This window comes from Halichondria panicea, chromosome 15, assembly GCF_963675165.1.
Source record: "Halichondria panicea chromosome 15, odHalPani1.1, whole genome shotgun sequence".
NCBI lineage: Eukaryota > Metazoa > Porifera > Demospongiae > Suberitida > Halichondriidae > Halichondria > Halichondria panicea.
The window spans coordinates 381,108-405,934 of record NC_087391.1 but is presented as its reverse complement, the minus strand read 5'-3'; the positions used below and the strand labels follow the sequence as shown (position 1 = coordinate 405,934).

The window sequence follows — 24,827 nt, the reverse complement described above, 5'->3', positions numbered from 1 at the left end:
GGACAATAACAAATGACGTAATCAAAATATACCCACGTGGAGTAACTATAACTACAATGGCAGAAGAAGTTAGTGTAGGTTTTGTTGAAATGGCTACTGATAAAGAGGCCCCAGGGTTCAAGGAGGTCAGGAGTAGGAAGAGAAGGAAGGATAGAGACATGGACACAGGAGAGGAGGACGTCACACTCATGGAGACAGCTGCAAAGAGGCCAGCATTCCCCCCAGTGGATGACACCACCGCTCTAGTGCGTATATCGTCTACACTTGTCCACTAAAAATGATATGATATGGGATACACGGCAACGGAATGCCCTAAACTATGCCTTAGCTAACTCTAACCCCTTCCTACTACTGTAAATCAACATCTGGTGCCGTGTATCTGACTTAATCCAAAAAATGAGTGCTATTGCTCTTGCTCTTATCTTGTTACTCCTGGATGTACCATACCCTAACTACCACAAGCCACTGTTTATACATAGTTACAGGAAATGAACGAGAGCTTGTACCATGCTCAAAAGCAACCACAAGCTCATTAGTTACAATGTGTACATGTACAGTATGCAATGCATTTGGTTTGCCATTTGGTTTGCCATTGACTTTGCTACAGTGCACAAATATTTATTTTTGCAACACATCATTTTGTAAAATTTTGACACTATTATAGCAAATTACCGGCTATACGGTACTCTTTCCCTGCAGGGTGGTAAGCCTGAGATTCGTCGCGTCCCTGTTCCGCCTCATCGATTCACGCCCCTCAAGGAGAACTGGATGAAGATATTCACACCCGTTGTGGAGCACCTCAAGCTACAGATGAGACTCAACCTCAAAACCAAGAGCGTTGAAATCAAGGTGATAGAACTGTCGCCTTGGCATACGTGGTCCAGAGTTTAGCACTGTGATGCACTCTAGTTGCATTCCTAAGAGATATCAAACCCCTTACATGTATATCATGTCCACTGTTCAATAATCCATTGGCACTTGTACGAAGTGATACTGGATCACAATGCTGTGTATACATGTAGTGCACTTGTTCTCTTACGTTACAGACATCAAAGGTGACTACAGACCCTGGGGCCATTCAGAAATCAGCTGACTTTGTGCGAGCTTTCATGATGGGATTTGAAGTGGAGGTACAGTTACTAGTAGAAACAAAGCTAGCTGTTATGTATGTGTACGTGTACGATGTTTGATTGTCTTTGTCTTAATTTGACAATACAATTTGATTTTGCTAATAACTAAGTTTGTTTATTACAGGATGCTCTAGCTCTGATTCGATTGGACGATCTGTTTATCGACTCCTTTGAAGTCACTGATGGTGGGTGGACAGATAACAAGTTAATTTTATCACGTACAGTTGTTAGTTTCACGTCACTTTTCTCTCCTACCTCCAGTAAAGCCATTGAAAGGAGACCACCTCTCTCGTGCCATTGGTCGGATAGCCGGCAGTGGAGGAAAGACAAAGTTCACTGTTGAGAACGTCACTAAGACCAGGATCGTGCTGGCTGACAGGTGAGCCAATTTGTACAATAATAGAATAAGTTTAAGTTTGAACTTACTCTTTTTCTTGCGGGAAGCTACACCATAATTATTCAGAGGTTAAAGGTGGGGTACAGCTCAACGCATGCAGTTCATGGGAATAACTCATTTAAAAGTTGCTGTCATGATTCATGACTCGTGAGTGAAAGTACTACAACTCAGAGGAGAAGTACGACAACATCACGTGCGTGGACTGTGGAATTTCAATCAACAGTGGCCGTTAGCATGTAGACCACACCCACATTACTTTTGCTTTACTTTTGCTGCCATTGATTGAAATTCCATAGCCCACACACGTGGTGTTGTCGTACCTCCTCTGATGACAACTGTTCTGCAAACCACTGTAGTTGAACATCTTTCAACAGCCATAACTTTAGTTCTAATGATCAAATTTCTAGAAATAATCCTTTCAAGTGAGTGTTTGGAGCCATAATTTCGCCTTGGGCCATGGGCTATAATTGATCTCCCAAATATGAACATTGATGGTGTCTTTTAAGCTTTCAGAAAATCACAAAAGTAGTGAAATTAGATTGACGAAACTCCAGTTTTATGGCAACTGAACGAGTTCCGGAGCCATTTATCAAACAGGGGGGAGGGGGAGGTTGATGTTACTAAAGTAGTTTCGTTGTAGCTTTGTACTGAACATGCGTCAGTACGAGATTGTTCTAGTTTTCATTAGAGCTGGACAATTGTTGTACAATAGAACAAGGATGCTATTATAGTGTAGGCTCAAATATGGGATACTTGCAGCTGCTCTACAGTGTTGAGGTCATGCATAGCTTAGCTCATTCAATTGTTAGTTACTAATGGCTGTTACTGCCTTTTTGCTGATTATAACTTCATTGAGTTGTGTGTTTAGCTTAAATGACAACACTACTGACTATTGTAACCAACTGAACTGCCCTCCATGGATGCAAGCAAAGGGCTCAGAGTGTGTGTGCAGGAATGACCTCCATTTCGACTTATCCTGTAAAGATGGAACTGCCTACCTCGATGCTACTAGCTGTATGAGCGTCGATAATGACACTGTGTCTATTGGTACATGTATATACAATTACCCAAAGATGTCTGCTGACTTTGCTGTGGAGTTGCCGTCAAATTTGTCCATTCATGAACTAAATGGTGTGTTTTGTGATCCCCTCAACAGAGAGGGGATTCTGTGCCATCGTTGTAAGGAAGGATTTGGTTTAGCTCCATTGTCAGTGGAATACGCCTGTGTCGAGTGCCCTGACAACACTGCTGGGTGGTGGGTGCTGTTCCTAGTGCTTCAATTCGGACTTGTCACCATCTTCTACCTGATTAACTTGGTCTGGCAGGTCTCCTTTGCTAGAGCTCCTTTCAGGTGTTTTGTGTTCTTTAGTCAAATTATATTTTGGTCAATGTCTTCACAAGCTGTTAGAATAGTTACAAATAACCAGGGTGTATTGTTTGTTTCTATGTTCTCGAGTTCCTTAATGGTATCTGGAGTCTTAACTTTGTGTCTGTATTGCCGCCTTTCTGCATTAGTACGTCTTTCACAAACATTCATTTTGTGTATCTCCAATACTTAGTGGCAGTCTACCCTTTGTTTCTCATTGCTTTGACACTCGTACTGTATAAACTTCACGAGCGAAACTTTAAGCCTGTGGTAATCCTCTGGAAGCCATTTCGCAGATGTTTTATCTCTACAAGGACAATGTGGAACTACAAGAGCTCAATTGTGGACGTATTTGTCAACTTTTGCTTATTCTCATTGTCTAACATTATTTCTATTGTTTTTACGAGTTTTGTTTTCTCGGAAAAGTACAATCTTTGTATACCTGGCCAAGTGGAACTGTCGGTATGGGTGGATCCATCCACTCCTTACCCAGATCCTGTCCTGCTCATTCTGTCTCTTGTGTTCTCCATAGCTACCATCATTGTCATCACACTCGTCAGTTGCTATCCACTGAAGTGCATAAAGCTGTGCTTTAAGCGTTGTTGCCGATCTCAAATCTTCCTGTATAGTAAAGCATTTTTCGATGATTTCACCTCCAGTTTTAAAGATGGTACTACTGAAGGCTCTTGTTGTAATTTGCAATATCTTGTGGTCATGTATCCCGTCGTTCTGATTATATCACGCGTGATTCTTTTTGGTACTTCGAGAACCTTTAGATTTGTGTTGCCTGCATTGTATTCACTACTTCTATTTTCACTCGCCATGTTTGTGGCTCTGGGTCGCCCTTACAAGAGGTCTAGTGATACAGTAGAACCTCGATTATCCGGACACCTTGGTTCCAGAAGCAGGCCGGATAAGTGAATATGCCGGATAATCGAATAGATAAACCACGCCTTGATCCACCCACTTTATTGATAAACAGCAGTGCCACATGGTTGTCTGCGCATGCGCAGAAGATAAGCAGGCATGTCTCCATGGTAACAGCTGCAATGCGCATGCGCATTTTAGGGACACGCCCATTTTCTGAATTATTTAATCTGATAAAAAAAAAACTGCCAAGCCGGATAATCGAGGTTCCGGATAATGGAGGGCCGGATAATCGAGGTTCTACTGTAATGTGATTGAATCTCTCCTCATTTTTTTGTTGGCTGTAGTATTTGGACTAGGTAGTCTGGATGTACAGAGTAGTATCTTGCTTGCGTATGTAGCCTTTATTCTAGTCAGCATACCCCATGGGTGTTTCGTAGTGTTCATTGTTTACAGTGTGTGCAAGAGGTACAAGAGATATTGTGACTGTGGTTGTAAAGAAAAGAAAGAAGTGGTGGAGGACAATGAATTGCCCGACAGATTTGTCCACGCTGAGAACTACGTACAACGCAATGCCCCAAAATCCTCTATTTGTGTAAAGGATCATTCTAAATTGAAGTTTTGATAATACTCTGTACCAAGTTTTGTATTTTACAATGATTGTACGTGTCACCCTAACTGATCTGTTTGTTTACTTGTAATGTGTGACTGTGTGTAATGGCAGACTAGCTAGTGTCTTGAGCGCACAGCTCTTCATTGCATGCGAACATTTCTCAGTCCTTGGAGTCACCAAATTCATTTCGTGTCCTGTTGTAAAAAAATGTTTATGTGTGTATCATTCTAACGTACAGTACCTGCTACACATGATCTATAGGGGATGATATTCATGTCTAATATATTCATGCTGTATTCAGGCTTAACTGTTGCTGGTTAGCTCTCCAAATTTAAGAATTGAGCATACCATCTGAACAGGCTCCTTTTAAGCTTTAGAAACTCATGCAGAAACTCATCCATCAAAACTATAATTAGTGAGCATGTATGCGCATGCAATTCACATTAGTTAGAAACACACAATAATAATAATAGCAAGGACGCATAAAAGGAGATAGGGCATGCAACAGCAAAACAGCAGAATTCGAACGTGGGCTGATGGATGAATGTGCTAAAAATAGAAATTTCTATTTTTAGCACTTCACACAAATTCACATTCATCCGCCCACATTTGAATTATGCTCTTCTTTTATACGCCATTGCTTTTACAGTGTCATTCGCAAATCATTAACAACACATTCAAAACCCAATCAACTGCAATGTGTCTGTCTAGATAGTTGTGTTGGTGACATTGAAGTAATTTTGTGTTAGCTCCCCTGGAACATTTTGCCTTCCCTATAAAGGTTCTGTATTTGCATGCACCAGTATACCTTAAGGTGACATATTTTCATAGGTAGATTTGTTTGCGATTTCACTGCTTAGCTCATTTTGCTGGTACTAAATCCTGCTCAAGAGTTGTGAAATTAATGTTATTCATAGCGTTTCTAATTACTCGTAAGTGGTTTGCATTTTCCAATACAATTTTTTGCGATTTTACTCTTACCGTACCCTCGCGAAAATAAGCCCATCTTGAATAAACGCCCATCCCCTCTTTTGCTTCGAAGTTCTTGCACGAGGGTATATTTTCACTCGATTATAAGCCCACTCAGAATTAAGAGTTGAGTATGCGCAGTAGCTGAATGCCACATGTTCACTATTAATTTTTAGTGAAAAAAGGAAGTTTTAGATAGTACTGTAGCTATAGTAAGTTGCTCTACCAAGATCAGACATAATTATAACTTTCTCTGTATGGATCTTGTTTGTCCTTGAAGATGTATATGCAGGGAACAAGTAGTCCTATAAGCTGAGAAAGGAAACACAAAGTCCAAGAAAGTTATCACACAGGCTAATTTTGCAGGTTATCTTGCCTTGGTTTTCTGAAACAAAGTACCTGATAGCTGCTCTGTAGGAGTATGACCTATATACCATCCTTTGGGAGGTTTCTGCTACATCTGACATCAACAAAAGAGTCCACTTCTTGATGTTCATTCTCTTGTCATGCTTTAATCATACTCATGCATGCATTATATTGTTGTTGTCAATGAAACGTTCATACTATATGTATTAAAATGATATAAGAATTGTCATAGAGCAAAGTTGAAACTTCGATTTGAGGCCGCGGATGGGCGTATATTCGAATGAAAACTCGCCGTTCGCGATTAAACGCCCAGTCCCCTAATAAGCCTAGACTTCTTGCAGAAAAAGGTGGGCGTATTTTCGCGAGGGTACGGTATTCGCAGAAATAGCCGAATAATATACTCGCGAAAATATGTCACCTTAAGGTAGCAGGTTGTTTAGTCCTCACACAATGTGACATGTTATAGTAATTTCATTAGAGCTGGACAATTGTTGTACAATAGAACAAGGATGCTATTATAGTGTAGGCTGCACATTCTCAAATATGGTATACTGCATGAGAGGAAGAGCATGCTCCATACTGTATTAGGTCATAGCTAGCTAGTCCTCCATTAAATTATTAAACTAATGCAATGGCTGTTGCTTCCTTTTTGCTGATTATTATTTCATTAAGTTGTGTGTCTAGCTTAAATGACAATACTACTGACTATTGTAACCAACTGAACTGCCCTCCATGGATGCAAGCAAAGGGCTCAGAGTGTGTGTGCAGGAATGACCTTCCTAAAGAATTCTCCTGTAAAGATGGAGGTGGTGCCTTCCTCAATTTCTTTAGCTGTATGAGCATGGATGATAATGATACTGTGTCTGTTGGTGAATGTGCATACCCAAAGGTGTCTGCTGACTTGGGTGTGGAATTGCCGTCAAATTTGTCCATTCATGAACTAAATGCTGTGTTTTGTGATCCCCTCAACAGAGAGGGCATTCTGTGCCATCGTTGTAAGGAAGGATTTGGTGTGGCTCCATTGTCATTGGAATACGCCTGTGTCGAGTGCCCTGACAACACTGCTGGGTGGTGGGTGCTGTTCCTAGTGCTGCAATTCGGACCCGTCACCATCTTCTACCTGATTAACTTGGTCTGGCAGGTCTCCTTTGCTAAAGCTCCTTTCAGGTCTTATGTGTTCTTTAGTCAAATTCTGTTCCGGTTATTTTCTTCAAAAAGGTTTAGAATAGGTACATATAACCTGAGTGTATTTGCTAAGGTCTGTTTCTATGCTCTCGAGTTCCTTAACGGTATCTGGAGTCTTAACTTTGTGTCTGTATTGCCACCTTTCTGCATTAGTACGTCTTTCACAAACATTCATTTTGTGTATCTCCAATACTTAGTGGCAGTCTACCCTTTGTTTCTCATTGCTTTGACACTCGTACTGCATAAACTTCATGAGCGAAACTTTAAGCCTGTGGTAATCCTCTGGAAGCCATTTCACAGATGTTTTATCTCCACAAGGCAAATGTGGGACTACAAGAGCTCAATTGTGAACGTAATCGTCAACTTTTGCTTATTCTCATTATCTAAAATAATTTTTATTGTGTTTACAGGTTTTAATTTCTCGGAAAAGTACAATCTTTGTGTACCTGGCCAAGTGGAACCGTCGGTATTGGTGGATCCATCCATTCCTTACCCAGATCCTGTCCTGCTCATTCTGTCTCTTGTGTTCTCCATAGCTACCATCACTGTCATCACACTCGTCAGTTGCTATCCACTGAAGTGCATGAAGCTGTGCTTTAAGCGTTGTTGCCGATCTCAAGTCTTCCTCTATTTTCAAGCATTTTTCGAGGACTTCACCTCCAGTTATAAAGACGGTACTACCAAAGGCTCTTGTTGTAATTTGAAGTATCTTGTGGTCGTGTACCCTGTTCTTCTGATTGTATTACGAGCAATTGTTTTTGTTACTTCCAAAACTGTTCGATCTGTGTTGCCTGCAATGTACTCGCTACTTCTATTCTTTTTCGCCGTGTTTATAGCTCTGGTTCGTCCCTACAAGAAGGCTACTGACTATGTAACTGAATCTCTCCTCATCGTTTTAATGGCTGTAGTTTTTGAACTTGGTTGTCTGGACGACTTACAGCTTAGTAAATGGCGTGCGTATGTGTATATTCTTCTAGTCAGCATACCCCATGGATGTTTCGTAATGTTCATTGTTTACAGTGTGTGCAAGAGGTACAAGAGATATTGTGCCTGTGGTTGTAAAGAAAAGAAAGAAGTGGTGGAGGACAATGAATTGCCCGACAGATTTGTCAACGCTGAGAACTACGTACAACGCAATGTCCCAAAACCCACCATAGGCAGAGTCATCCTATAATATGAATTATTTTGTGTGTTTTGATAATACTCTTTACCAAGTTTCGATTATGTCACCCTAATAGTAATGACTAAACTGATCTGTTTGTTTGCTTGTATATTGCATGTGTAATAGTACTTCTCTATAATTATTGGGAACATAGCCCTTGCATGTATGATCAGTTAATCATCTGTTATTTTAGTTCTGTATAATTACCTCGTGTCCTGTTGTAATAATTATAATACCCATGCATGCACCGGTATATAGTTACATGCATTCAGATTTATCTCTGAACATGATTCTATAGAGTATCTTGAACAGCCATAAATTTAGTCCAATCACATGATAACTATAAGGATAATGTACTAGTAATCTTTTGTCCAGATAGCCCACTAAGTTTAGGAAGCTATATACCGTATATCAGGTTTTGGCAATTCACATTAGTTAGACATGCAATAGTGTCATTCGCAAATCATTAACTATGCACATTCTAAACCCAATAAACGTTGTTATTTGGATCTGTGTCTGTCTAGATAGTTGTAATAGTGTTATTGATTCTGTACATGTACATGTTTGTATGCCCATCTCGTTTAAACCACAATCTACTACCAGCCAATAAACAGCTTGTGGCACTCATAGTATAGTAGTAATACATAGGAGATTGTTATAGTCCTCACACATAATTATCTGCGAGTACAATTTGCGATTTTACTCTCATTCGCAGAAATAGCAGAAATTAATACTCGCGAAATAATGTCACCTTAAGGTAGCAGGTTGTTTAGTCCTCACACAATGTGACATGTTATAGTAATTTCATTAGAGCTGGACAATAGTTGTACAATAAAACATGCAAGGATGCTATTATAGTGTAGGCTGCACATTCTCAAATATGGTATACTGCATGACAGGAATAGCATGCTGCTCCACAGTGTTGAGGTCATGCATATATAGCTTAGCTCATTCAATTGTTAGTTACTAATGGCTGTTGCTTCCTTTTTGCTGATTATAATTTCATTAAGTTGTGTGTCTAGTTTAAATGAAAGCACCGCAGGTGCTGATGCCTCGGTGGAGGTGCCAAAGCTACATAACATAAAACTACTACTTTTATACACACATCGATTATTATTATCATGATGAACATCTTTTATTTTGCTGCATGCAATCAACCAAATAGTGGGTAATGATCAACCATGATTGTTGTTAAAAACGATCGATGCCAAAAGTTCAAGTCTAAAATTAATGGCTGCAAGTCAGCAGAGCCTTGCAGCTCTCTGCTCACTCTTGCAGCTACCAATAGCTAGCGTTCTAGTGCAGAGCTAACTACTAAGTAGAGTAGTAACACTCAGTGAACAAGTTTTGCTACGGACTCTTCTGAAAAGGCTGCAATGGCATTCCAAGTAAGCAAAACTAGGCATAACTCGAGAATGAAGCATTATTTTGCAAATCCACGAATTAAAATCCAAGTAAACATGACTAGAAGCCTATAGAAACTCTTACTTGCACTTGATTCATCCTTGAGCAGCTGTAGCGGTCTACACACACACACAGACACACAAACACACTACCGTATACCTCGCTTGCGCATGCGCACCGAGGCATAATGACAACACTACTGACTATTGTAACCAACTGAACTGCCCTCCATGGATGCAAACAAAGGGCTCAGAGTGTGTGTGCAGGAATGACCTCCCTTTTGACTTCTCCTGTAAAGATGGAACTGCCTACCTCGATATTGCGAGCTGTATAAGTATTGATAAGAATGATACCGTATCTGTTGGTGAATGTGCATACAATTACCAAAATGTGTCTGCTGACTTTGCTGTGGAGTTGCCGTCAAATTTGTCCATTTGTGAACTAAATGCTGTGTTTTGTGATCCCCTCAATAGAGAGGGCATTCTGTGTCATCGTTGTAAGGAAGGATTTGGTGTGGCTCCACTGTCATTGGAATACACCTGTGTCGAGTGCCCTGACAACACTGCTGGGTGGTTGGTGCTGTTCCTAGTGCTTCAATTCGGACCTGTCACCATCTTCTACCTGATTAACTTGGTCTGGCAGGTCTCCTTTGCTAGAGCTCCTTTCAAGTGTTTTGTGTTCTTTAGTCAAATTGTATTTTGGTTCATGACTTCACGTGATAGTAGAGTACTTACAAATAACCTGAATGTATTTGCTAGGGTCTGTTTCTATGCTCTCGAGTTCCTTAACGGTATCTGGAGTCTTAACTTTGTGTCTGTATTTCCACCTTTCTGCATTAGTACGTCTTTCACAAACATTCATTTTGTGTATCTCCAATACTTAGTGGCAGTCTACCCTTTGTTTCTCATTGCTTTGACACTCGTACTGTATAAACTTCATGAGCGAAACTTTAAGCCTGTGGTAATCCTCTGGAAGCCATTTCACAGATGTTTTATCTCCACAAGGACAATGTGGGACTACAAGAGCTCAATTGTGAACGTATTTGTCAACTTTTGCTTATTCTCATTGTCTAACATTATTTCTATTGTTTTTACGAGTTTTGTTTTCTCGGAAAAGTACAATCTTTGTGTAGCTGACCAAGTGGAACTGTCGGTATGGGTGGATCCATCTACTCCTTACCCAGATCCTGTCCTGCTCAGTCTGTCTCTTGTGTTCTCCATAGCTACCATCACTGTCATCATGCTGGTTGGTTGCTATCCACTGAAGTGCATGAAGCTATGTTTTAAGCGTTGTTGCCGATCTCAACTCTTCCTCTATTTTCAAGCATTTTTCGATGACTTCACCTCCAGTTATAAAGACGGTACTACTGAAGGCTCTTGCTGTAATTTACAGCATCTTGTGGTCATGTACCCCGTTCTTATAATTTTATCCAGAGTGCTTATTTTGGGTTCCTCGATAATCACTAGTCTTTTGTTCCCTGTAATGTACTCGCTACTTCTCTTCTTACTCGCCATGTTTGTGGCTCTGGTTCGCCCCTACAAGAAGTCTAGTGACAATGTGATTGAATCCCTGCTCAATTTTTTATTGGCTCTAGTACTTGTAATAATTAGTCTACACCACAACTTTAGTAGTATCTTGCTTGCGTATGTAGCCTTTCTTCTAGTCACCATACCCCATGGATGTTTCGTAGTGTTCATTGTTTACAGTGTGTGCAAGAAGTACAAGAGATATTGTGACTGTGGTTGTAAAGAAAAGAAAGAAGTGATGGAGGACAAAGAATTGCCCGACAGATTTGTCAACGCTGAGAACTACACACAACGCAATGCCCCAAAACCCACAATAGGCAGAGTCATCTTATAATATGAATTATTTTGTGTGTTTTGATAATACTCTTTACCAAGTTTCGATTATGTCACCCTAACTGTTTGCTTGTATATTGCGTGTGTAATAGTACTTCTCTGTATTGGGGACACAGCTCTTGCATGTATGATCAGTTAATTGTCTAGTCCTGTGATTACCTAATCCATCTCGTGTCCTCTTGTATAATACCCACCATGGCAGTAGTTATTTAAATTGAACGGCCATAAGTTTAGTTCCGTTTAGGTCCAACCACAGTGATAACTATACATGTATGAGGGTAATGTATATACTAGTAGCCTTGTTGTGTCCATGTCACCCACTAAGTTTGTAGGAGGCTACTGTATGTCGTGTTTTGATTGCAAATTGGGAGTTTTCGAAACGAATGACATGCAAGGAGTGAGCATGCACATTAGTTAGAAACACAATACGGCTTTTACAGTGTCATTTGCAAATCAGTAACTATACACGTTCTAAACCTACAATAAACTGATGTGTCTGTCTATATAGGAATAAGGCATAGTGTTACTGAAGCTTGTAGCAGCTCCATATAGATACCCTATATTTATAGGGTATCTATATGGAGCTGCTACAAGCTAAATATAGGGTATCTATATGGAGCTGCTACAAGCTTCAGTAACACATGCATATATACATGCATATAATTATACACTGTACATGCATACACTGTACATGCAGTAGGAGATTGTTATATCATCAGAGCTGGACAATTGTTGTACTGTAACAATATAGAACAAGGATGCTATTATAGTGTAGGCTGCACATTCTCAAATATGGTATACTGCATGAGAGGAAGAGCATGCAGCTGCTCCACAGTGTTGAGGTCATAGCTCAGCTAGTCCATTCAATTGTTAGCTATTAAACTAATCCAATGGCTGTTGCTGCCTTTTTACTGATTATCATTTCATTAAATTGTGTGTCTAGCTTAAATGACAACACTACTGACTATTGTAACCAACTGAACTGCCCTCCATGGATGCAAGCAAAGGGCTCAGAGTGTGTGTGCAGGAATGACCTTCCTTTTGACTTACACTGTGAAGATGGAACTGCCTACCTCGATATTGCGAGCTGTATGAGCATCGATAATGATACCGTATCTGTTGGTGAATGTGCATACAATTACCAAAATGTGTCTGCTGACTTGGCTGTGGAGTTGCCATCAAATTTGTCCATTCATGAACTAAATGCTGTGTTTTGTGATCCCCTCAACAGAGAGGGCATTCTGTGTCATCGTTGTAAGGAAGGATTTGGTGTGGCTCCACTGTCATTGGAATACGCCTGTGTCGAGTGCCCTGACAACACTGCTGGGTGGTGGGTGCTGTTCCTAGTGCTGCAATTCGGACCCGTCACCATCTTCTACCTGATTAACTTGGTCTGGCAGGTCTCCTTTGCTAGAGCTCCTTTCAGGTGTTTTGTGTTCTTTAGTCAAATTATATTTTGGTTCATGACTTTACGTGATAGCAGAGTACTTACAAATAACCTGAATCTATTTGCTAGGGTCTATGTCTATGCTCTCGAGTTCCTTAACGGTATCTGGAGTCTTAACTTTGTGTCTGTATTTCCACCTTTCTGCATTAGTACGTCTTTCACAAACATTCATTTTGTGTATCTCCAATACTTAGTGGCAGTCTACCCTTTGTTTCTCATTGCTTTGACACTCGTACTGTATAAACTTCATGAGCGAAACTTTAAGCCTGTGGTAATCCTCTGGAAGCCATTTCGCAGATGTTTTATCTCCACAAGGACAATGTGGGACTACAAGAGCTCAATTGTGAACGTGTTTGTCAACTTTTGCTTATTCTCATTGTCTAACATTATTTCTATTGTTTTTACGAGTTTTTATTTCTCGGAAACATACAATCTTTGTTTAGCTTTCCAAGTGGAACTGTCGGTATGGGTGGATCCATCCACTCCTTACCCAGATCCTGTCCTGCTCATTCTGTCTCTTGTGTTCTCCATAGCTACCATCACTGTCATCACACTCGTCAGTTGCTATCCACTGAAGTGCATGAAGCTGTGCTTTAAGCGTTGTTGCCGATCTCAAATCTTCCTCTATATTAAAGCATTTTTCGATGACTTCACCTCCAGTTATAAAGACGGTACTACTGAAGGCTCTTGTTGTAATTGGCAGTATCTTGTGGTCATTTACCCCGTTCTTCTGATTTTATTACAAGTGATTTATTTGGGTGCTTCGAGAACCTTTAGACCTGTGGTATTTGCAATGAACTCGCTACTTCTATTCTCTTTCACCGTGTTTGTGGCTCTGGTTCGCCCCTATAAGAGGTATAGTGATAATGTGGTTGAATCTCTGCTCATCTTTTTGTTGGCTGTAGTATTTGAACTAGGTAGTTTGGATGTACAAAGTCCTATCTTGCTTGCGTATGTGTCCATTCTTCTAGTCAGCATACCCCATGGATGTTTCGTAGCGTTCATTGTTTACAGTGTGTGCAAGAGGTACAAGAGATATTGTGACTGTGGTTGTAAAGAAAAGAAAGAAGTGGTGGAGGACGATCAGTTGCCCGATAGATTTGTCAACGCTGAGAACTACCAACAATATAATGTCCTAAACCCACTATAGGTAAAGGGTCATCCTAATTGTAATGCTATTATGTTGAAGTTTTGATAATGCTCTTTACCAAGTTTCGATTGTGTCACCCTAATAATAATGACTAAACTGATCTGTTTGTTTGCTTGTATATTCCGTGTGTGTAATAGTACTTCTCTATATTGGGAACACAGCCCTTGCATGTACGTATGCTCATGTGTCTGATTATATTTCTCAGTTCTATGAATTAGGAAATCCATTTTGTCCCATTATTATAATATTTACACGAGTAGTTATTCCTAACTGTTTTAATGGCGCTACGTGCTACATAAGTGGATGCATGTGATATTCATGTCCAATATTCATGCTGTGTTTAGTGCCCTGAGGTGATCTGTGGAGAGTAGGAGTGACTCACATGTGTTGTCCAATGAGTACCTTGTAAGGCAGAGCATAGCTAACTCCATAGCTACCAAGCTTTGTTGCTGACTCTCAGAAGCTCTGCTAAATTGATTCATTAATTGTATACTCTCATTCATAGGTAATGTTTTTGTGAGCTTGTCCCTAGACATTGTTTATGACTGTGGGAACTTATTAGATTATCTACAGCCCAACACCACCTGTGTGTGTTGTCTGCAGGCTGGCTGCAGTCATGGGGGACACTGTCTGGTGTGTGTTCTATCTGTTGCTATTATTTGTGTTTGTGTGTCTTATTGTCAGGAAATTTTATTTTGTCCTGTTACAGTAGCTACTAAGCCTGTTATCTATAATGTTAAAGCCTGCTTGTATCCATCCACATAGTGTACTTGTATATGGTGTGCTCATGCAAGGACATGGTAACATAGTGTACTTGTATATGGTGTGCTCATGCAAGGACATGGTAACATAGTGTACTTGTATATGGTGTGCTCATGCAAGGACATGGTAACATAGTGTACTTGTATATGGTGTGCTCATGCAAGGACATGGTAACATAGTGTACTTGTATATGGTGTGCTCATGCAAGGACATGGTAACATAGTGTACTTGTATATGGTGTGCTCATGCAAGGACATGGTAACATAGTGTACTTGTATATGGTGTGCTCATGCAAGGACATGGTAACATAGTGTACTTGTATATGGTGTGCTCATGCAAGGACATGGTAACATAGTGTACTTGTATATGGTGGTTTATAGTCACATGCTATCCGTCTGAATTATTCATGTCTCATGCACTGATCAATCATTGCACCACCATGGCAGCTCTAGCAGTATACTTCCTGTGGGGATGAACTGTGAACAATCTAGCTCCTATGTATCCATTGTTGGTGCCTGTCAGAATGGGACTGCACACTTCCTTCCTCTGCTCTGAACAGGAAGAGTAGTTGGGTTGTTGTACAACTGCTAATTTGTTGTTTACTGAAAGGGACCTTTCCAAGTGCCAGCATCCTGTGCACACACCAATGCATTGGCTTGCCCTAACCCCATGGCCCTGTGTTATCAATACTGAGTACTTTGTAGTGCATGTAACCATCCTTTGAGACACTAGCTATCTTCCTCAGGAATGCCCCTCAATCATCATGAAAGACCAACAAAGCCTGATTCCAATTTCTTCCTGGTCAGACTTCCAATTAGTTGCTAAAGAACATGATTACTATGATAATCACAGGTGCACTAGCTAGCTTCCTTTTTTTGATAACCTTTTTGAAGTAGGTTAATTGTGAGCTGGTTTGTGAGTTGTGGTCTATATACCCCCCTTGCAATTGTCCTGGGGTAGATATACCATCTTAGTAGTGTGTGTGTGTGTGTGTGTGTGCACGTGCGTGTGTGTGTGTTGTGTCTGTGCACGTGTGTTGTGTGTGCGTGTGCGTGTGTGTGTGTCCACGTGCGTGCGTGTGTGTGTGTGTGTGTGTTGGGGGGGGGTGTGCACGTGCGTGTGCGTGTGTGTGTGTGTGTGTGTGTGTGTACAAAATGTACCTATAGTCGAAAGGAAATACCCACATACATTTAATAACTAGATTGTTCCGTTAATCTGGATTCTGCTGCTTTCCTTGTTTTCCTACCACCACAGTTCCTGGCCTCTGTGTGGTCTGCCAGTCTAGTAGCGGCTCTGTTGTGTGTTTGTGCCTTATTTGCCATTGCTAATAAGACTACCTATGCTCACTATATTATACGTCTAGGTAGCGTAACATTATATGCACTGTAAGAACGAGTTGTGAAAGCCCCCTTTGTCTAGGTGCCACATTGTATAGGGATGCTTGGGTAATAGCATACAGCTAGCACTTGTGTGCAGTGCTGGGTTGTGTGTAGACGCCACACTCTTTGTGAATACCATATACACAACCCCATCAAATATAACCCCACAACAAGAGGTATAAGCTCAACTGTTGTTAGAAATTGAATTAATTCTCACACGCTAGCCGTGTGTATCTCCATGCACGGAAGGCTTTAGTCTGGTGCAACATATACCCAATATCAACCACATCCTCTTTGTACAGTCTTAGTCTTCTATTTCAGGTAGTTTACATTGACTGTGTTTTCAATTACACAGCTATCCAACATTGCTGTATTCACATTCTCTATTGTCTCCACTTTCACAGTGTACCACCACTTACCCTCTATATAATCAGCTTTTCACTCTCTGTTGTGTAAACACCACAAGGCTAATTCATTTATCCATTCATTTGGTGTGTTCACTCAGATAGTGGTATCACAGTTTGCAAACAAAGGTTGGGTTGATGTTGAGAGCCTGTCTCTAGTTGGCCAGCCTTGCGTGGTGTTGTCCCTTTCTCACACAGATAGCTTTTTTTTTGGTGTGATTTTGAAATAAGAGCTTATAATTGCTCGGACGTGATCGAGGTTTTGTATATGCTATTCATTGTAATTGTTTTCAATCATATCGTGAGTTCAAATGTGAAATGTGTTAGTGATCACTGTGTTAAATGTAGAGGTTGTTTTTCAGCTCTAGTGTGTGGATCCAATCAGTTGGTTTATCTCTACATGTACACGTATATAATTTATGTGAGAAGTCGCTGTTTAGTTGCCCAAAGTTCAAGTACGGCACAGTACTACCTTTGGACTGAGTGTACCAATTAGCGGTGCACTTGTCTGTGTATAGTGTAGCACCTATTGTCTAGTAATGGCTTTACAACAGTAGAATTAGATTCTCTGAAACATGTACTGTTATTATGTTCCGTGGGCAGTGAGGAGTCATGTTTATGTACATGCATAATTATACTCAACTTGTTAACACGCACAAAACAATCGCTGACATATCTGAACAAGAGTATTAAAAATACTGCTACGTTTGTATGTACAGACACTTATAGTTTTGTCATGTTTTTATTTAAGTGTTTCTCATCTCTCCTGTGCAGTAAAATCCACATTCTGGGCTCATTCCAAAACATCAGGATAGCGAGGAACGCCATATGCAGCCTTATACTAGGTGAGCTAGTAATAAAGACTACATCACACTGAGATACAGGAAACCAGACTGCATTACACAAAGCCCCTTTACTACGTATACATAATAATGATGCAGTCCCTTGTATTGTATATATTAGTCTCTAGTGCAGACATAATAATTATGAACTCTGAACTGTATATCTATAAAACTCCCATTATTCTACACACACACACAATTAAGCAAGGGTGTCCCCTAGCTGCTTGGAAATGAAAGTGACTGTGGGAATGTTGACCTTTTTTTGACCCACTTCCTCTCTTAGTTATACTGTACCAAAAATCACTGCCACCAATTAGTACCTGTGCAATCCCTTGTTTAGGACACCCTGAGAATCAGGAGGAAAATGGTTTCCTGTTTCCAGTGCTTAATATGAATTGAATTGCCCCTGAAATATAATTCCACTTATAGTGGCTAGCTACAAATGCATGGTGAAGTATTCCTTCCCTCAGTTTGTCTTGTACACATTGTAGTTGTTGTTGTGTGGCACCTGGTAGATTGTGTGATTGTGTGTGTACTCATGTGTGTTAGTTCTCATCATGAATGGAGTACAGTGTACATCTAGAGTGTAGTAGCTGGTGGGTGTGCTGGAGTGACCTGACTGCAAATTAGATTGGAGAATGGTTAAAGTTATGCCTTTATGTTTGTGATGTTATTACCCATGAGACTGTAAGCCTCAAGGCAAGGTGGGTAGTCCCCCCAACCCCCACCACCCCTCCAACTCATTCCCTGGCATTCTAGTCTTGTTCACCCATTGCCAACCAATTTGTAGCACGAGTGGGGGTGAGCGATTCTTATTTCAATGATCTACACACCCTCAAACTGTTTGTAAAGCATCATTAGAGGGATGGTGTGTTTTAATCATCGGCTACATGCATTGTACATTCGCAACAGACGGTAGAAATATGAAGCTTTAGTTATGAGGATGTTTCATGTTTCTGAGGCGTAATTAGACCCCATTTCCTTGCTGTTGGTGTTGTGCTGGTATGAAGTACACAGCTGTAATGGGTTGGTATGTGATTGTGCGGCTTTGATGGATTGTGGCCCCCTTTATGATGTACTAGTAACCTAGGAGTTGATAACACTCTGTAAACACTGGTGCTCTACTGCTAATTGCTTATGACACTTTCTCAGCAACTAATACCAGGAACTATGATACTGGAATATTTTGCTTGAAAACCCCTTTGCAATGAGCTAAATCAGCAGAAAAATGTACCCTTTTTGCGATCTAACTATTGTGTTCTGGCAAGGATCGTGTGTAATTACTAGTACTAAGTTGGGTCTAAGTTGGGTTTGTGATTTTATTTCTGCGAAGTGATCAACGCTCGAGGTGTTTGCAATGTGTGATGCTCGAACTAGTGATATGGCATGTGATTATCTAGGTCTAGGTGTGTGATGGAGCTGAAAATATTTCATAGCTAGTACAGCTAGGTCTAGTTGTTCTTACTCCCATGAGGTATCATTGTCATTTGGAGCAATTTCATTAAGTCGAAATTTTTGTCAATTCTTACAAACAAGCCCATTCAGTTTTTTTGTCTAGTTTTGGCCTTTTCCCTGTTATAATTATACTGCATCTGTACTGCATCTATACTGCATCTATAATCATTGTAATTATTATCTTGAAACTGCAAAGTTTGTTTTTCTCATGATAGCTATTTGGTTTGTAATTTCTGTCAATCTGTGCTACACACATCTGTCAGAAGTTTGGTAGCTTATGTGACTTATAACAGTACACAACATGTGTATGTGTATAAACCCAATAGCTTATGCAACACGTACACATTATGCAAACATTGTTTACATTGTAACTAGCCTGTCATTAAATTGTCCACGAAGTTAATGGGTCCCATCTAAAGTGCCCTACGCTACCATTCTAGTCTGGGGGTCCTTAATGAATAAAGGCTCATTAGGCTGGGCTGGTGTAGGTATGCTGTTGAATGCATGCCTCAGACTGGAGGGGATTAGCTGGCTGATAGGTATAGATACATGTAGCTACACTGGTGGAGGGTAGGTCAGATGTCCCATGGGGTGACTTTAACCACATTCCTAGCATTACTAGAACTCCAGATCCTGTCTGTATTCATTACTGGAGCCTTTCAAGTTTAACTTACCCAAAACCCTCTCTAGATATAAGTCCAATATTTGTTGCTGTAGCTAGGGTGTGTTTGGTAAGCACACTCTTCCTTGTTGTCTATGTACCTATGAATGTGAACTCTTGTATAGTTGTTTATTTTCATTTTATGAGAGTTTATGATAAACCCTGTCCCCTATTGGGGTTCCTCCAGCCTCTGTCATTGTTCGCGTACTGGATTCATGGCGTATACACTCCATATATGAATCACGTTACTTCCTCCCTCTAGTAATGATTATTATTATTTTTGGCTATTTTAGTAGTCCATGAACGTAATTATCTATATTTAGCATGTAATTCTGAAGTTTAGTACAACTCTGATTTGTTGGAATGAAAACATGCTTTAACTAAGAAGGTTCACTTACTTATGCAAATATGCGGCGGGCCCCCCAAACGCTTTTGTGGTGAATATTAGATATCTGCCATTCCTTGTCTATCTGCATCAAAGGAGAGGTGCTTCTTTAAACTGATTCAATTTGCATATCAAGTGTCAACTTTCAGTTTGTGTGTGTTCAAAGGGTTCAAAGGTTGGCGACTAACCGCATTTTAGCGTTGTTTTCTTTGGCTTGTTACGGTCTAGTAGTGCTCAGTCATGTCTCACTAATAAGTTGCAGCTGAGAGCTTCGACCTACTAATCAATAAGAACATATTGATCTTATAATCATATCACTTTGTGGTGTACAATACAGGGCATGTGTGATGTAATGCCCAATGCGTACAATACAGGGCATGTATGATGTAATGCCCAATGCGTACAATACAGGGCGTGTATGATGTAATGCCCAATGCGTACAATACAGGGCATGTATGATGTAATGCCCAATGCGTACAATACAGGGCATGTATGATGTAATGCCCAATGCGTACAATACAGGGCATGTATGATGTAATGCCCAATGCGTACAATACAGGGCATGTATGATGTAATGCCCAATGCGTACAATACAGGGCATGTATGATGTAATGCCCAATGCGTGTGTTTGCTTAGTTATTTACTCACTAACAATAAAGAATTAACAAAGCTCTCACGGGTTACACCTTCCTTAGGGGGAACTTTACTCTGAATCCGTATCATCGGTTTCTGTTGTAAGTTCTTAACAATGGATGTTGATTGCAAACACTGGTTATATAGGTAGGATGATAACTGTGATCAGGTGAGATCTGCCTGCAGCTGTATTATTGTGTGTCTGGGCTCTGGTGTTATGCCACCTAACCCAAACACACCATTAATATAATGATAGAGCACACTTACAGCCACTCTGCTCTAGACTACACACTAACTGTTGATTGTGTACCATGGTGACGGTTGTATGCATATCATTGGATATAACTATTGAATTGTAGAGTCTATGTGTATTGTGGACGCACGCACACTTGTGTAGGGTGTGTGTGGGTGTGTGTGTGTGGGTGTGTGTGTATGGGGGTGTGTGACAATCAGGTACGACAAACCATTCAATTACTAGCTATCAGTGTTTGTAATCAACGTCCATTGTTAGATGCAAATGGTGTGATGTGGTGTGATGTATGTGTGTGTACGTGTGTATGACCATTTAGAGGTTATACTGTAGTGAGCTAATAACCTTTGACCTCTTAATTATTCAGTGTGCGTAATAGCTGTGATGAGCTAACCGACCTTTGACCTTCTCTGCATCCAATAAGCGATTATTGTTCTAATTAAAGACATGCCGGTATCTTTTGTATTTTAATTTAATCGGCTAATACACAAGTTGATACGTCACAGCTTGTTAAACACATAGCTATCATAATCTAAGTTGTCACTATGTATATCATGTTGGGTGTTTTATGACGACTATGGTGGTATACTCCGCATATTTCGTACAGCTCAAATCAATGTCCCTTTATATTACCCATTAGGCCGTTGATAATTGACGTACGCATTAGCTGCTCCATTATATATTTAGAAACCTAATAATAGACTACATGTAGCTAGCTGTGTACTTACATCATGTACGTGCGTGCGTACAAACTTCAACATGCATGCGTGGCCATGGTGATCTGTACATGCACACACAGTTCACTCCGTCAGTGTCTCAGATACCCATAGTGTAGTATAGGATGACAAATGATATCTCCTGATGGTGGACACTTGTCAGGTTTCATTACTGTAATAGTCTCAACAGGTGGCAGACATTCAACTGAATATATGGGGAATTGTAGACCTTTTAGTTTCCTCTGGGAATGAATAGCATTGTTCCTATAGCCCCAGGAAGGAAATGATGTATAGACTGACTTCTTAGAAGCTTTATACAACAGGTTTCTCTCAATACTAGTACATGTAGATGCTGTTTGTGGCAGTAACTAATACATTGTAGCAAGTACAACCTAGTTATGTACAATGTAATGAAGAATTGATATTGAGTGAGTGAGTGTACCTGCCTGCCTGCGTGTAATGTGTGTGTGTCTCAGTTACTGTACTTTCTACAGAAGACTTACGCTAGGTTCTAATAATTATTCTCGTGTTCGGGTGGTGGCCAGGGCTCAATGCATACACAATGGTGTACATGGTCTAAGGTGGTTTCTCTAGAGCTTTGATCTATTTCATTCACAGGCTTCTGCTATTAGTCATGTGACTCCTGCATGCGGCTGTAGTGAGCCAGTAGTGCATGCCTTGTTTAACTGGCCATAGCTCTGTAATGAGATGTGTGCAAACAGCTCTCTGTGTAAGGAGTGTTCACATAGTGTCCACCCTAGTCTACCCCCAGGGAGCTGTATTATACTGTACAGCTGTTACTGATTTGTACACTTGTTGAATATGTAATATTCACAAGCTTAACAAATTTGTTGTATCCCGTACATAAGTACATAAGTGGCCCCCACTCCTACACACAAGGAAATCTACGCATATTAATAAGTACGGATGAATAATTATTATAGTGGCGTACTGTACTAGCTCATCAGATAATTGAATTAATTAAAATCGTACGTAATTGTGTTAACGTTCCTCGCTGGAGATTAAAGTATTTCTTCTCACACACCCCACTCTCTACCGTTACACTCTGTCGGTATCGCCTTACCATGACGTGATTCAGTCTAATATGAGCTGTTGTATATACAGCTTCCCTTGATTGTGGGAATGTAAGCATGGCCAAACTTGACCACAATCTCAGCTGATCATGTTCTAGACCTGTACTGTACAAATCATTGATAGCCTCTAGCTCTTACAAGATAGCCTCAAGCGATTATAAAATTGAGCCTAATATTTGAGCAAAGATTAGATTGAGCTTATTTTGTCTCTACTAAGGTTCCAGTGATACCAATTTGGCAATGGTTTGTGAAAGTTAGACCAAGTCCTCCGCACAACCTAATTACACGTGTGGCGTAAATTACAGCAGCTGATTTTATTGTAGGTGTTTATTGGCGTGCATGTTGATACATCCAGTGTGAAGGTGGTATTCAAGCAGTGTTAACATTTCACCCTGCCTGAGGCCTAGTGTCAATCACGGCACATTGGTGATAAAGACTTGTTTTGAACCAGAAAACTAACATTATATGGTCCCCCTATCAATTTGTAGAAACCCTGTGTGCATGAAGCATCATTCAGACATTATGTTTCTGCTTCTTTTGTGGTTATGCTCGCACTGTTTTTATAGTTTTTTGAGCTGTCAAAATTGATGTCACGGACAAGAGCTTATAAAGTGCATTTTCTTGTTCTGCATTAAACGATCAGCATTCATGTTTACTTAGGAATGTTGCTAAGGGAGAGTACAATAGAGGGCCCAGCTGGCAGTCTAAGTGTCTACTTATTGCAAGTCATTCCAGCCTTGCCAATGGTTGTCTTATAGCCTTCTCCTTCTATGGGGACCAATCACTCTGAATGCCTTTAGGGTATGCCATTCCTGCACGCTCATGATAATAGCCCTCCTCTTTTAGACAAACGTGGGTTGAAGTGCAAGCTAGTTTATGGTGTATACGGTATCTGTACCTTTTGGAGATTAGCATACTTTTAGAAGTGCAGACATTCCCAGGACATCCTGATATGTATCATGTGACTAAATACATGTGTTCAATTTCCCCATTGGATCTGTTTATTGATAGTATTTTGTTTCTGGTTTCTATTGAGAGGAAGTTTACGTAGATAAATATAAAGTGATTGAATGTCATAATGTTGTCCTTACCCTTCACTCTAACCCCCCAGGGAGTCCTCCTTCTAAAGTGTATGGCAGCATGAAAGCAGTGGCCACCAGAGGGGCAGAACGATTCTAACTGACCTGCAAACTTTGTACCTACTTAAAGTATAATGTCATTCATTTTGTTCAGATGTTTAATAAATTATTATTATGTCAATTTGAAGTCAACATGTGTTGGGTACCATGAACTGATGAGATGCAATTTTGAGATGATGTGTGTAATGATAAAACACGCACAACATAAACTGTTTAAGAAAAAGAAAAACAACGCAAATAACAGATAAAACATACAATCAGATTATACTGAAAATAACATTTCAGTCAATACACACAACAACGAACTCCTATAGTTTATGCTTTGAGAGGCCACGACCACCGTCCCCAATTGTCAAAATCAGGAGTGGACTGACTTGTGCTACTGATGGTTTCCAACGGAGCCACCTTAACAGTATTCACAGATACAGAGCTACTTAACGTGGTGTGGTTCGGCTTCTTGCTTCTGCTCAGGCTTTGCAAAGAAAACACCGATTTTACTTTAACTTTAGATGGATTTGAGCGACTTTTTTTTTTTGATTTGGATATTGTCTCGGGGCATGTCAGAGTTGTCGTGGACACAATGCTTCCATCATCACTATTCTCATCACTTTCACTGTAATAGTTCAGCTCAGTTATTGAACTAAGAGGAGAAATTTCAGTGAGCATGGAGTCCAAAGATGTGATGTCACTTGCACTCCCATTGATTGTTGGTTCTCCAGAAACATCTTCACCAAATGATGGAGTTTTACGAGACTCTTGCTTGAGCAATCTGTACCATTCCTCACTTGCAGAAGGGGTTGCAAACTTGAGTGTGTATGAACATCTACCACGACAGCCTCTCGAAATTAGTTCAATGTTGCTTTCTTGACCCCTGCGAATACAACAGCTATGCAGCCACAAAATTCCTTTAGGTTCTTCTTGCTTCTTGTACCAGATGATGAACGAATCGGAGACACTTGTGTAGAGGCTGATTTGACATAGAGCGACTTTTCTCTTCGGAGAACTTTTTGGATTGATGGCGCAACCTCCACAGAATGAGCAGCTAGGATAGGTGATGCTTGCTTGTGCGGTCCTCACTAAGCTACTCATATGGATAGAGGAGAATACATTTCTTCTTAGCTCTTCAGAACTCATGATTATTCTGCGCTGATGAATAGCTATTAAAATGCTGGACAAGTTTAGTTTGCACTCT

At 40.4% G+C, this 24,827-nt stretch overlaps 4 protein-coding genes across 4 annotated transcripts; all 4 read left to right on the top strand.

Moving 5' to 3' along the window:
• The first annotated feature begins 11 nt into the window (after window positions 1–11).
• Window positions 12–24,801, top strand: LOC135349165 (RNA-binding protein PNO1-like). Its single transcript, XM_064547662.1, has 7 exons — window positions 12–245; window positions 700–849; window positions 1,047–1,130; window positions 1,255–1,315; window positions 1,392–1,509; window positions 17,235–17,305; window positions 23,608–24,801. Exons 1-7 carry the CDS (start codon window positions 57–59, stop codon window positions 23,673–23,675), a joined length of 741 nt encoding a protein of 246 aa, XP_064403732.1. The 5' UTR covers window positions 12–56; the 3' UTR covers window positions 23,676–24,801.
• On the top strand, window positions 6,288–8,241 carry LOC135349160 (uncharacterized). The gene has a single exon (XM_064547656.1). It carries the CDS (start codon window positions 6,340–6,342, stop codon window positions 8,065–8,067), a length of 1,728 nt encoding a protein of 575 aa, XP_064403726.1. The 5' UTR covers window positions 6,288–6,339; the 3' UTR covers window positions 8,068–8,241.
• Window positions 9,177–11,777, top strand: LOC135349163 (uncharacterized). Its single transcript, XM_064547660.1, has one exon. It carries the CDS (start codon window positions 9,694–9,696, stop codon window positions 11,317–11,319), a length of 1,626 nt encoding a protein of 541 aa, XP_064403730.1. The 5' UTR covers window positions 9,177–9,693; the 3' UTR covers window positions 11,320–11,777.
• LOC135349162 (uncharacterized) lies at window positions 11,989–14,647 on the top strand. The gene has a single exon (XM_064547659.1). It carries the CDS (start codon window positions 12,209–12,211, stop codon window positions 13,913–13,915), a length of 1,707 nt encoding a protein of 568 aa, XP_064403729.1. The 5' UTR covers window positions 11,989–12,208; the 3' UTR covers window positions 13,916–14,647.
• Window positions 24,802–24,827: the final 26 nt, after the last annotated feature.

What these genes read in the sequence shown, in the direction of transcription:
- LOC135349165 (XM_064547662.1), top strand. Translation starts at nt 57, where the DNA reads ATGGCAGAAGAAGTTAGTGTAGGTTTTGTTGAAATGGCTACTGATAAA. An exon ending in CCAAGAGCGTTGAAATCAAG is followed by an intron (nt 850 to 1,046) that starts GTGATAGAACTG and finishes CTTACGTTACAG; the next exon opens with ACATCAAAGGTGACTACAGA. An exon ending in TGATGGGATTTGAAGTGGAG is followed by an intron (nt 1,131 to 1,254) that starts GTACAGTTACTA and finishes TGTTTATTACAG; the next exon opens with GATGCTCTAGCTCTGATTCG.
- LOC135349160 (XM_064547656.1), top strand. Translation starts at nt 6,340, where the DNA reads ATGGCTGTTGCTTCCTTTTTGCTGATTATTATTTCATTAAGTTGTGTG.
- LOC135349163 (XM_064547660.1), top strand. Translation starts at nt 9,694, where the DNA reads ATGCAAACAAAGGGCTCAGAGTGTGTGTGCAGGAATGACCTCCCTTTT.
- LOC135349162 (XM_064547659.1), top strand. Translation starts at nt 12,209, where the DNA reads ATGGCTGTTGCTGCCTTTTTACTGATTATCATTTCATTAAATTGTGTG.